The 12730-nt window shown below is 32.4% G+C and overlaps 1 protein-coding gene across 1 annotated transcript in view; it reads right to left on the bottom strand.

Annotated features, from left to right (window-relative positions):
• Positions 1 to 3753: 3753 nt before the first annotated feature.
• The window catches only part of LOC141461288 (low density lipoprotein receptor adapter protein 1-B-like), a 47847-nt gene continuing 38870 nt past the window's right edge, over positions 3754 to 12730 (bottom strand). The window contains exons 3-7 of the mRNA XM_074142199.1: positions 11268 to 11380; positions 6716 to 6827; positions 5360 to 5477; positions 4695 to 4828; positions 3754 to 4230 (exon numbers count right to left, since the gene is read on the bottom strand). Coding sequence (XP_073998300.1) covers positions 4213 to 4230; positions 4695 to 4828; positions 5360 to 5477; positions 6716 to 6827; positions 11268 to 11380 — 495 coding nt within the window. The 3' untranslated portion in view covers positions 3754 to 4212. The remainder of the gene's footprint in view (positions 4231 to 4694; positions 4829 to 5359; positions 5478 to 6715; positions 6828 to 11267; positions 11381 to 12730) is intronic.

The following is a 12730-nucleotide window of genomic DNA, read 5'->3' on the forward strand; positions in this document are numbered from 1 at the left end:
CGTTCAATTTAAGTGAAAACGAGCAATTAGTTAAAAGAAACGAATACTTAAAATAAGAAATATAAAGGTAAATAGAAGACGTTTTTTCTATCCAAGCCACTTGAGTTGAAAATTCACTTGTGACTCGGCGGATGGCCAACAGGCAAAACTTCCTTCCAATTTCTGGGTACATAGTTTCACACCGAGACGGTAGTAAAGTAGAGCCCCTAATATTAGGCTTGCGGGCCAATCTTGAAGAGGAAATGTTTTTTATCAGCATTGTGAACACATTAAGGTAATCAGAGTGAGGAACTGACTCTACGACACCTTGAAAGGTCTCTCCTTTTAAGAGGGCCTTTTGGAGGTACTTGCCTGAATTGCTCTGGTGCTTTCAATTTAATCACTAGTGCGAAATCGACCATATCCTCAAGGACATGTCCTTCAGAGGCTTGTAAAGGATCGCATATTTCCATTGATCATTATAACTTCTTTCCAATACTCCACTGCATCGTTCTGAATATCCTGCTTTGCCATGGACAAAGCCTTTTTCTTTCTTGAACAATATTTACCAGCATCATTTTCATTAAGTACCTGGTTTTCCAAGCTGACAAGAAAATAAACCGTTTTCTATCTCCCTGCACTGGTTCAGGACCAATGGGATAACCTGTGAGAGTGCCCTATAAAAAGAAGAATAATGTTAGATTAAATCGGCATAAGTTCTCGGCTTTTCTTTTTCTACAACTAATTACAATCATTAGTCACTTACTTACTGTTTCTCAGGGTACTTAGATTTCCATGGTTCAACCAATATCCTAATCCAATTCCCTTCTGATATGATTTAAATGGTCAGTCTTTTTTCTTAATTAGTTAATGTACTGTGCAGTCAAGGCTGTTGGAACAATTCAAAATAAATAAACTAAAGTAATATTTTACTTGATTTGAGAAAACTTTTTCTCTTCATTGATGTCGCATTGTCGCCAAGCTGTCTGTATGCGGGTTTGATAAAGTACAATAAGTTGAAGAGAAAAAGAGAAAATGACGCTACGAGTTTGAAGAGATGTTGGTTCCAAGGATGGGATAATCATGTTGACAAAAGGTTTATATCCCTGTGCTTCCTGCCTTTCATAGATATGGTCGGGTGTTAAGAAAATGTCTCTATACATGTATATAGTCGGCCACTCGGTGCTCTTTAGGGCTCAGGGAGCTCTTTCCACCCACACTACTAACAGCAACCCAGTTTTTTTTTTTTTTTATACTCAAAGTACATCTGGGGAATAACTTTTGTCACTCAATTCGTGGTCCCTTCTCTTTGCCGATGTAACCACCATCACCCTGCCATCTGAAAACACAACTTGCTGCCTCCCTACCGTGTCCTTTTACCACTACAAAAATTTTCTCTCTTGTTCCAGCTGGTGGACATGGTCGTTTTATCTCCTTTCGTTTTATCTTTCTTTCTTTTTTTTCTTCTTTCTTTAGTGGCTTTCTTTCCAGTACTTTGTGCTGAACTTTTTATCACAGTAATGCCCTTTTACGGGGTAAATATCTACTTTCTTTTGCCCCAATCTTTTAACAACCATACATAATTAATAACTTGAATACTTTATTGGATCATAGAGGAAAAGAAATTATCAGATATAGCTTATATCAAAACAAACATTGTCACAAAAAAAAAAAAATCACACGTAACTCCCACGGATTTTTCTTACTTAGTTGTTACAATTGTGAGACGTATCTTCTAAAACATTTATGCAACAGTGGCACTTAGGCTTTAGGGATTGGTTTTGTTGGTGAAATGTTTGTTGAGTTCCAAATTCTAACTCCGCAGGCGTGGAATTTAAGACTAAAGTTTGTTTTGATGCCTCTTTTGGCATCTGTTGTTAAAAATTCATTAAGAAGCTTAAAGCTGTTAAGTTTTTTTTTGTTTCACCTGGGCGTTAGGCAACATAATTGGAGGAAAAGCAATTCAATTTTAGTTTGAAGCTGCAGTTATTTTCCGGAGGGTAAGTGTATCATATTAACTTTTCCTTTCGTTTTGTTTAATTCTCCATCTCTTAAAAGCCAAGTTCAAGATGATGGAAATAGGGATGTAACAATCCAGTTTTCTTGTGGAAGAGCATCTGCACAGATTTATAACTTCCCATAGTTTCGAGGAAAGGTGGGAACAGAGAACATTATAAGAATGTTTCCCTGAGGCAATCCCTCCCTCTCTTGAATTGGATGAAATAAACATGTGATAGACTCTCAGCTACTTGTTAATACATCTTGGTAAGGTAGGATTTAAGGTCGCTTAAAGCTAGAAGAACGCCAAATACGCCCAAAGGTTTTTGTTGACATCCAGAAAAACCGGTAGAGTAGCATTCCTTCCGTGAAAGGGAGGAAACGAATGGCACTTAGCCATGGAACAATAGTTGAATGATGGCGTCTAAAATCTAAGAGTAGATCTGAGTTGGAATTAAAAAAGTCTATTGCAGATAGGTTTGAAGATGAGTTTGTCTGATATTTCGACATTTTGCATAATGGGTTTATTGGGTAGATGTTTGAGTCTCTTCCGCGTAGGGGCCCATCCATCTTTAAAAAATTTTCTTTTGGCTATTGACAGGACCTATTGGAGCCTCCTAAAAAAAACAATCAGACGATTCTCCTAATTCATCCTACACATGATTAACAATGCAAGAGTTAAGCAAGATCAACGAGCTAGATGAATAACATGAATTCCTTATTAACTTTCATCAAAACTACTTATTACTTAACATGGCCGTGACCCAATTTTTGTTTAGGTCTGATTCACAGAAACCAAAGGGTTGCAGCAATGATGCCCAATTTAAGGTGATTATGATTACTCTCCTTTGTTATAAAATAATTTCAGTTATTGTAATACTATGATTTATTAAAATATGCTGCCAAAGTCCTGGGGCAAAACAAAATGAAAAAAAAAAACATTGTTAAAGCTTTCCAGAATACAATTTCAGGTGATTACTCAAATCCACAACGCCAGAATAAGCGCATTAAACAGCTGTTCTGGCAATCATTGCCCGCACCAGAATGGTTATAAGTATACATGGATGGAGTAGAAGTGCAAGAAGTTGTAGAAACAGTTAAAAGTTTCACGTTGTAGGAGAGGAAGTACTGGAACATAACCTACGGGATGTATTGTGCGTGCGGCTGGGGCACAGAGTAGTATCTAGGACTTAGGGTTTTTACCTCTTCACAGGTAATTCCCTTGTGCAAAACATCTCATTCAACACTGTAACAGGTTAACACTGAGTTATGAAATAGTAGAAGAGAAATTGTTACAAATATGTCTTGCTCATATGAAACAAAATGAAGCAAAGCCGCCAACAAGAAAATATAATACTTCAGTGACGAAGTGGTTCAGAAGGGATTACATAAAAGAATGCTCGTGTAAAAGAAAGATAAAGCAGAAGCTGCGAGAAAATTCTTATGATGCTTTCCATTAAATCTATAGAAGGCTTTTTTACTAGCGACATCGCAGAAATAAAATATCGCTCAGACGCAGGAGGCTTATGTGTTCCCAAGAAGCATGTTAAACCTTGGAGCCCATTAGGTTGAAAGTCCTTACAAATTCTTCTACTTCACCAAAGCAGCTAATAGTATTACACCACCCAGCCTTAGTTTTGTTGCCCACAGCTTAAAAAGTAGTTGATTTTGACACCCTTAAGAAAATTCTGGTTGATGCAAATTCTGGTCTTTTCGGATCAGTTCTAAGAATTGACATCGCCAAAAAATTTAAAAAAAGACAAGAAAAGAAATAAATTAATAGTGAAATAAGTTCTAAATTTATTTAAGTTAAAAAAATGTTCATTTTTATAATTTTTCTTTATAAAAGTAACTTCTTTTTATTAATACTCACTCCACAAGAAAAATAAAACTTATAATTAACTTTTCAATAAATTTTAACCATCATCATAAAACTACTACAATTATAATTTGATGATGCACAATCATAATCTAAAAAAAAGAACAAAAAATTATATCTATGACTGATGTTCTACACGTAAAACATTGAATAATTTAGAGTGTTAATTTTGATTGACATTGATTAATTACTCAATTGAGTAAGTTTATTTAAGATTAATCTGTTATCTTTTCAAAATAAATTTTTAATCAATATTTACATTTAAAGTAGTTATGAAATAATTACAAATAAATTTAAAATCACAGATAAATCTAACTTAAATTTTATTAAATCTATTCACAGCCATGCTATCTTTTTTAATCTTCAAAACTTGTCTGTAAATAAAGAAAAATAGGAAATTGATAAAATTTATATCAAATTTTTACAAAACTGAAATGATTTAAATTTAAAGTACAGTATTTTGATTGTTTAAAAAAAGAATGAACAATTTCTAAGATAATATCAGTTTTATTTAATATTGTTCCAGCGATTTGATCATTGAGGGTATAAACCCAAATCAAACCTCGCCTAGATGCTGTAGAACTATAATTAACTGAACAGTTGTACGAGGGTTGATCGTCAAAATACAGATTATGTAAAATGCTAAACTGATGACATCACCACTAAGATTGAAACGTTCTAATAGAGTCATCAAATGGAGTAACAAAACATCTGTAACGCCGCGGACGTTTTTAATGCTTCACTCTATGACATGCGTAGCTAAGAGATTAAGTCAAGTAATCTGAGTCATTCTTTTTTTGAAACTTTTAATACGGTAATTATAAGATTTACCACATACCCAATTCTTTGGTGGTTTCTGTTCAATTGGTGTGGTGAGATCAATCAGCATCGGTATGGGAGCCAAAACTTGCTGAATTACACTCTGCGGCCTTTTCGATGATTGTTCATGTGCATCCGCACTTTTTATACAGCCTGCAATTGATTTTTTTTTTTTAAAGATAAGTTACTTATCATAAGAAGAAAAATACTAAACTTAATGGCAATTCTATTTTATGAGAAGACAGACATTAGCTCAACAGTTTATGCACCAACGCATTCCCGCACAATCCCACACACAGATCCCGCATTCTCGGTCAACTACCTATCCACAGATTTGTTGTTTCTACACTGTCCAGTGGTGGACAGTGTTATCTGGGTTCTAGCTAATTAAAATCTACTATCTACAGGTTTAGGAACAAAGAATTGTGTGGGAACTGAATGTACGTAAACTAAGTAAACATTTTTTTTTTTTTGTTATCAAGGCCAGCTGATGGGCTTGGGAAACATTAAGCGAAATTGTTCTTTTACACTTTGATGTATCAACTACAAAGCTTTATCATAATTTTTGTTTTTAATCAAATAAATAATTAAATAACAATATGTTTCATGTAATGCTGAAATTGTAAAACTTTATTAAAAAAATAAAAATAAACATATTTAAATATGGTTAATAAATAATCTTACTTGAAAAGAGACTTTCTGCGGCTTTATCAGCGTGAGGTATTATTCCAGTGTGTGACATTTGCCAAAGATGAAAAGCTGTATTAAAAGTTTGTGCCACAGTTATTGATATCAGTTGTGCCTAAAAAATTATTATATTGTCATTAGTGAGTGCTAAAGTTAATAATTAAATTGTCATAATTTGAATTCTTGTCCCAAAAAGTGATGTTTGTAAATTGTTAATTGATTTCTTCAATCCCAACTCACGTCCTCAATCCTTCTTCTGTAAATGTAAAAAAAACAAATACGCCGAACAATATTCTCTACGTTCCCTAAACCGAATTTATCCCCTAAGGTATCTGAAACACACACCTCTATCTCTCCGAATAAATGATTCACATGGAACCTCAACATTCGACCTAAATACTAAGAACTTTAACCTGCCATATATTTTTATTCACATATGTTAACCCTTTTTACGATTTTTGAAATAAACAAAAACCAAATAATAATTAAACACTGCAGAACATACAACACAACATAAAAAAGTTATGAAGGCAGATCCAAACATAATAGATACATAAAAGTTTTTGAATTTGTTTCTTCTTTGTTATAATAATAAATGTTTATATTTTATGCGCAAAATACAGAGGCTACTCGATGTACGATAATAATTCACTCTATAAATCCAAAAGACACTCTCTGTTTATACAAAGTGGACTGTTTTACTGGGTTGTTTTTGTTTTAAAGGGGCACGCCAAATCTTGGGAGTAAACAGTAGAACTTGAAAATTATATACGTATATATTTTTTAAATCCAAAACTTTTATTTAAAACCATAAAAATTAAAAGTTATTTGAGAAAAAATTAAAATAAATTAAGAAAATTATTTAGCAATTAAACGAGATGAAGTGCTAATTTAAGAATAACCAAGTATAAAGATATGATAAGGTGATGGGCGGCAATTATGATTTTATAAAAGAGAAGGCGTAAAGAAGTAAAGTTTTAGGTGGTTGGTTTTTTATTACCTTTTTTTTTACGCATTCTAAGAGGGAGTTTTGGAAAAGGGGCGTTAACAGCCACTCTGATAATTAAACTACCCATTACAATAATTCCAAGGAATGGCCTCTACTCCCCAGTTTTCCAAATGGCCTTACTGAACATTACCGAACTCTACACCATGAAGGGAAAATGTTCAATGAAAACTAATTGTTGTTTTTGAACTATTTCCTTTGTTCTTCCTTTTCCCACCTTATCTCTTCCTTCTATTGTTCTAGAATATTTGGTTTTATTATAAATAACTTTGATTAACTCGACCGAAGCATACTGATAAATTCAAGATGCTTATTTATTTATTTTTTTTAACTATGTTTTTACTTACCATTTTCCTCTTCTGACAAAGAAATGCGTGACATTGTAGTATGTCATCGTCGTCTGTGGCAATAAAAGCAAAAACATGGCCATATGTTGCATCTGCAGAGCAGTAGGATATCCTAGAAAAGAAAAAATTATTTTTAATCCAAGAAATCTGTAAATGTAGACACCTAAAATAGTAAATAGTTCAAAAATGATAGTTTAGAAATGTGAATAACTTTTGAAATTAATCATGGTTCACGGAAAAATGATTTTTGGTACGTTTTCTCAATAACGATAAATAATGCTATAGTCCTACCATTCTTATAGGCCATTAAACACAGTGTAGACACTTCACCGTCCTTCGCCGAATAAAGAACTATAAGAGTTTGCAACGAAGTGAAAATCTACGTAGTTAGTTACTACATGGACCAATATAACAAAAACTAAATTTCATGCAAAGTCGAGAACTCTTTAACTTGCCATGACACCATGTGAATTCAACACAATCTTTCGCATTAAATATTTACTATTCCTTCTTTTAGATACACATTTCTTTATTTTAATAATTTATTTTTTGTTTACTGTTTTTATTAAAAAGATAAAAATCTTTCTTTACTTTTAGCCTAAATGTGGCCGTAACAAGTAAATCATTTTTGTCACAGGATAAATATTAAAGTTGAATGTGCAACCAGAGAGTAAAGGGATAAATAATGTATTTAGAGAGAGACTTTCCTCTAAGTTGTTGGAACTTATTTTTATTTTAGAATTATAAAATAAATTTTTAATGAATTTAATTATTTATAATTGAGTTGTTTGCCATGGAGCTTTACCAAACATCTACAACCTCCCTCTACAGTAAATTCATTTCCTTCAAAGAACAAAGGGCTGCGTTATAAATCTCGATTTTCATTTATTCTAAATTCCCTATTTACTTATTTAATAAATAAATATAAATTTTAATATTTAATCTTTTCTAACAGAATAAGAGAAAATTCTAAACCTATTTTAATGAATTTTAAAATCAAGATAAGACTAAGTTTAAGATTTTTTTTAGTACAATCGAATAAATGAGTGGTGATTTTAAAATAATAAAATCTTACACTGACTGAGCGCACTCAAAGCTAATGGGATGACAGTTAGCACTATCCCAAAAGATCAATTCTCTAGTTAACAAAGTATGCCCACATCAACGGTCGGTTATAAGGAGGATTCTGTGGAGTTACACATTCGCTCGCCTTTCTCTGGAAGAACTCACCAACAATTCCAGATTTGCTGTAAAACCGGACCTTAGAGGCTGACTTTATCTCGTGTCATACTGTCAAGCTAGATGATAGGGTTCAAGAAGTATTAAATTAAAATTATCTGGTAGGATCAAAAAAGCGCAATTTTGGAAAACAGCCCAACTGTGGCTATTCTTTTCTCTTTTCTAATAAAAGATTGACTAATCAAATGTTCATTAAAATAAAGAACATAACCTTTCTTTATAAATGTAAACTTTTGGCAACAACGCAGATCAGATAGATTTTGAGAAAAACGTTTATTTATTAGAGCCTAGGCCGTCTGTCCACATACTTTCGCAGATGAGATAAAGTTAGTTTATTATTAGTATTGTCTAACGGAGTGAAAAGATGAGCAATCATCCCATACTAGCCCTGAAATGACTTGGGAGTAATTTGTGACTTTAACTAGCACTAGGTTTGATGTAAGATGAAGAAATTCGGCAATCATGATAGATTTTCGCCTTATTAGACACGTTTTGGGAGAGTCTGTAGCCGTGGGTATAACATTCCAATCTTCGAGGGTAAAATGGACTTCTCAGAACAGCAATCAATTTTGTTTCTGAGTTTGTATAAGCAAAGAAAGTATATGTTTCGTCATACAGATATGAAGACATGTTCAAAGCCATTCTGAAGGAACTCTTGGTGAATTACTAACCTTAATCCAGTGGCATGCATCGCTATAATTCCAATTTTAAAGATTACTAGAGGCAATAATTTATAGTACATTTTTTGAGTTTGTAAAACAATTTAGTATTTAACTTGAATACTAACTGACTACACTTACTTTTATATTTTAACTTTAAGAGCAATTTTGTCCAATTATATTATAGATACCCACTACCAGAAATATTACATGTTCTCTATGGTACATCGTAACACTAATTTTAGGAGGAGGTAGCACCCCATACTAGACCGTCTGCGTTATGTGCTTTTAACCATTCAATATCGATTCGATTATACTAACAGAGATTGATAGCAAAATTGACTCTGGTTATTACTGCCCATTACCATAATTAATTCTATATTGACTTTAATTTAATTAAATGCAAATTTAATATCATTTACTGAAAATTCAGTTTAATAACACGATAATGACCCCATTTCCAATTAGCTTAGTACAAAAGCATACTTAGTTATCATCATAAAATATTACAATATTAATAAAAATTAGCTCTATTTTATAGTCACAAAATAAACCTTATATTCTTTTATCAAAACAAATATCATTTGAAGTAAACAGATGGATGGCCCTGACAATAATTGTTACTTAATTACTATGTACCGTTCAATCTATATTGATAATATAGTAATTATAGCAAATATCAATATTTATTAGTTTAGAATGGTGACTACATTACACTATGCAAAGGCGTCACCAAAATACCTTGAAGGTTTAAGTTAATACTAAAATCATAAGTTCATCGAAACATTATTTATAAATCGTGTGGACAATATGCAGCCTCTCAAAATATATATAAAAAAAAGTGAAAACTGAAGAAGCCAGCTTCAGTGGTAAGCTTCAAACTTACAAGATCTAGAGAGCTTTTTATATATTATTTACTGCTCAACGCTCAAAAATGAACGGTTGAAAAGATATAAAAAGTCGATTTGTTGGTTAAACAGTGCGGGGCACATTATTGGGTAAAACGATAAATTGAATGATAGTATGGAAAACAATGTTACCAAAATTAATGGTAACAATATTTCTATCTCTAAACTATTTTATTAAGTCAATTTGTAGTTAACTATTTGCGGAATTTTCAGTATTAGTTAGAGGGAATCAGATTTTAGTTATAACTTATTAGATTGAAATTAATATAACTGCAAAACTAACTTCCAAGTCCTTCCTAACCAAGAATTTCTCTAGCTTTCCTACAACATTTGGTTCAATATTTCTTGCTATCATTTGTTGGTTGGTTAAAGATGGTTCAATTTCAAATCACGTTCCTATATTGTGAATGTATTTTAACTCTCTTTACTGGCATAATTATTTAATCTGTTTTAATAAAACTTCGTTGGGTTCAACACCACTACAACTTGCTAAATGATATACAACTACATATTTGATGTTTCTTTAGTTTTCCATCTGGCTCAGTAACAGTTTCTGCATGTCGCTTCGCTACAAGAAAACTTCAAAGTGCAAAATCCATTCTCTAAGTATTTATTTGTTTTAAAATTATTTAATCCTCTCTTTTAAGAGTGTTTTGAGATTAGCAATTAGCTAGCCTTTTGATTTCTTTCAGTTATCTGTGATTTTAATTTAATCATTTGTGGCACTTGGAACACTTTAGCAACTTATTAGCTTTGTGATGTGCTTGAGGTGTTAAAATGGAATCGCACGTTAGTCTCTTTTTTGATATCATCCAATTATACTTCTACTTCACAGTTTCTGATGGTAAAGATTATTTTTCTTTAAGTGAAAAACACTGCTGCACATTTGAACACTTCTTCGTTGCTTGAAACTAGAAATAAGCAATAAGTTGTTGCTAGGAGCCACAGACCTAAGCCTTCCAAATAATAACGTATGGTCTTTCTTATAAGATGGTATTCAGGTGAACAACCACAGTTGCATGCCCAATTAAATGCTTCTTTCGCAGATCTGCTAAGTATCATGCTATAAAATTCTTGGTGTGCCGACAGATCACAGCCATTCCAGTTTCCTTAGCCTCAATTATGGGTATTCCCATGCAAATATCACTTTGAAATTCGATAGGCAGAATCTGCTACTATAACCCTTTCCTTGCAAGTTGATCAACATTTCCTTTGCATGCCATACCTGGATGTGCGGAATATCATTTCGTCCATCAGATTGCAGTTAGTATTGTATATCTAGTCCACACGGCTAATTTTATGTCCCAGTTTTTATTTGTGATGATTGGAAGATTTGATATAGTATTCTGGTCAGTTATTCGGACAACCCTAAATGATCAGATTCCTCCAGTCACGATGACATCCTGGATTAAACGTAAGAAAATGAAAGGTCTAGAAGGTATAGAAAGGAGAATAATGAAAGCCCATGGGACATGGTTACGGTTCCACTATTCTATATTCAAGAACCTTCATTATTAATTGCCTCCGGTAAGTTTCTACTTTCGAAGTCATTCATAATAAGATCTTTATAATATCTTTATGATTCATATGATATCTTTAGACCGCCGCACAATAAAGTTGAGTATTTTACTGTTTGGAAAAGGTGCAACCCATTCGGTATAGTCATTTTAAGTTTGGGAGATCTTTAGATAAATAGATAATGTGTTTAAATACTTTTGTCATGATCGGAAAATCAACTCTATCTACCTATACAATGATATATCCATTAGATGGGTTTTACTTTCAGTGTCCATCACGGAAACTCCTCGAAGACTGATCGCAAACTGAACTGGATTTCCTTTTCGTCCGGATGATTTTGCCTGAAACATAAGAAAAGAGCAATAAATTTCAATTTATTTTTAGAAACAATTAAAGGTTATTACTCCGCATTGTAAATATTGAGAAAATAAATTATTTTTATTAAAAGAAAAAGAAGTAAATACTATCTTCCCCATCTTCCACTTCTTCTTTGACTGTAGTAATATTGAAAGGGAATATGAATGTGTAGAAATATATTCCCTACTGGTGCACCTAGTTTTACTATGCGAAGTATGATCTTTTGTTTTGAATCTATTGCAGCTATAATGCAGAGTAATAAGTAATAAAGCACAGCAGCAGATGTCTGTAACTGCTTTGAAATTACGCACGTGTTCGTAAAGTTCACGTAACGCAAATTTACACTTGGTAGGAGAAAATAAATTTGTGAATAATATTGTCCCATTCAAGCCCCAGCATTCACTGATATTTAAACAAGATTTATGGACTATTTAGGTATAAATATGTACCTTTATTATATGAGTAAATTGTGTTAATCTACATTGTTAATATTCTACAATAACTTAATTCAAACTCAAAAAGGTAAACATGATTTACATATCTGAACTGTGCGATTTAGAAAGGAGAGAGGAATTTAGTTTTAAATACCATAAATTTTCATTAAAAGAAAATTTTAGTATCAAATAGTTTCGTCAAAAACTTTCCTTGTTTTCTTGAGATTATAAATCAACAATTATTGATTTTTTGAAAGAACTGTTTTATGTGAATTCATAAAAGAAACTAAGCCTATGTACTAGTTCAAAGCAGGAACTGCCCATTGCTAGAGGCTCCGTTAGAGCGCCTAGTTACATATAGTAGTTTTAACTGAACAATTGAGAATTTAAATATTCTACCGGCAATAGTTTAAGAGATATAGGATGTTGAAATTTAGTGATCTTACATATCCTTCAAACTTTGCATGTCTATATCTCCTGTACTACTGTACAGAAGTCTATGTAATTTTGTTCATTCAAAGAGTTTGTTTAGCTGTACAATTGAGAAGAATTTAAACATTCTACCTGCAACAGTTTAGGAGATATAGGATGTTGAAATTTAAAGATCTTACATATCCTTCAAACTTTGCTAGTCTATACGAGTATCTCCTTTGTTAGTCTATAGTCGTATCTCCTTTACTACTGTACAGGAGTCAATGTAATTTTGCTCATTCTAAGAGTATGTTTAACTGTACAATTTGAGAGAAATTAAAACAATCTGCCTGCAACAGTTTGGGAGATATAAGATGTTGAAATTCGGTGATCTTATATTTCCTTCAAACTTTGTGAGGCTACTTCATTTGGGGTTTTAATCATCTTTCATTTGAAATTTTTTACATAAATATGTCCTTATCATTAAAT

The sequence above is a fragment of the Rhodnius prolixus genome, unplaced genomic scaffold (genome assembly GCF_049639745.1).
Source record: "Rhodnius prolixus isolate KJV_2025 unplaced genomic scaffold, Rpr scaffold_6, whole genome shotgun sequence".
NCBI lineage: Eukaryota > Metazoa > Arthropoda > Insecta > Hemiptera > Reduviidae > Rhodnius > Rhodnius prolixus.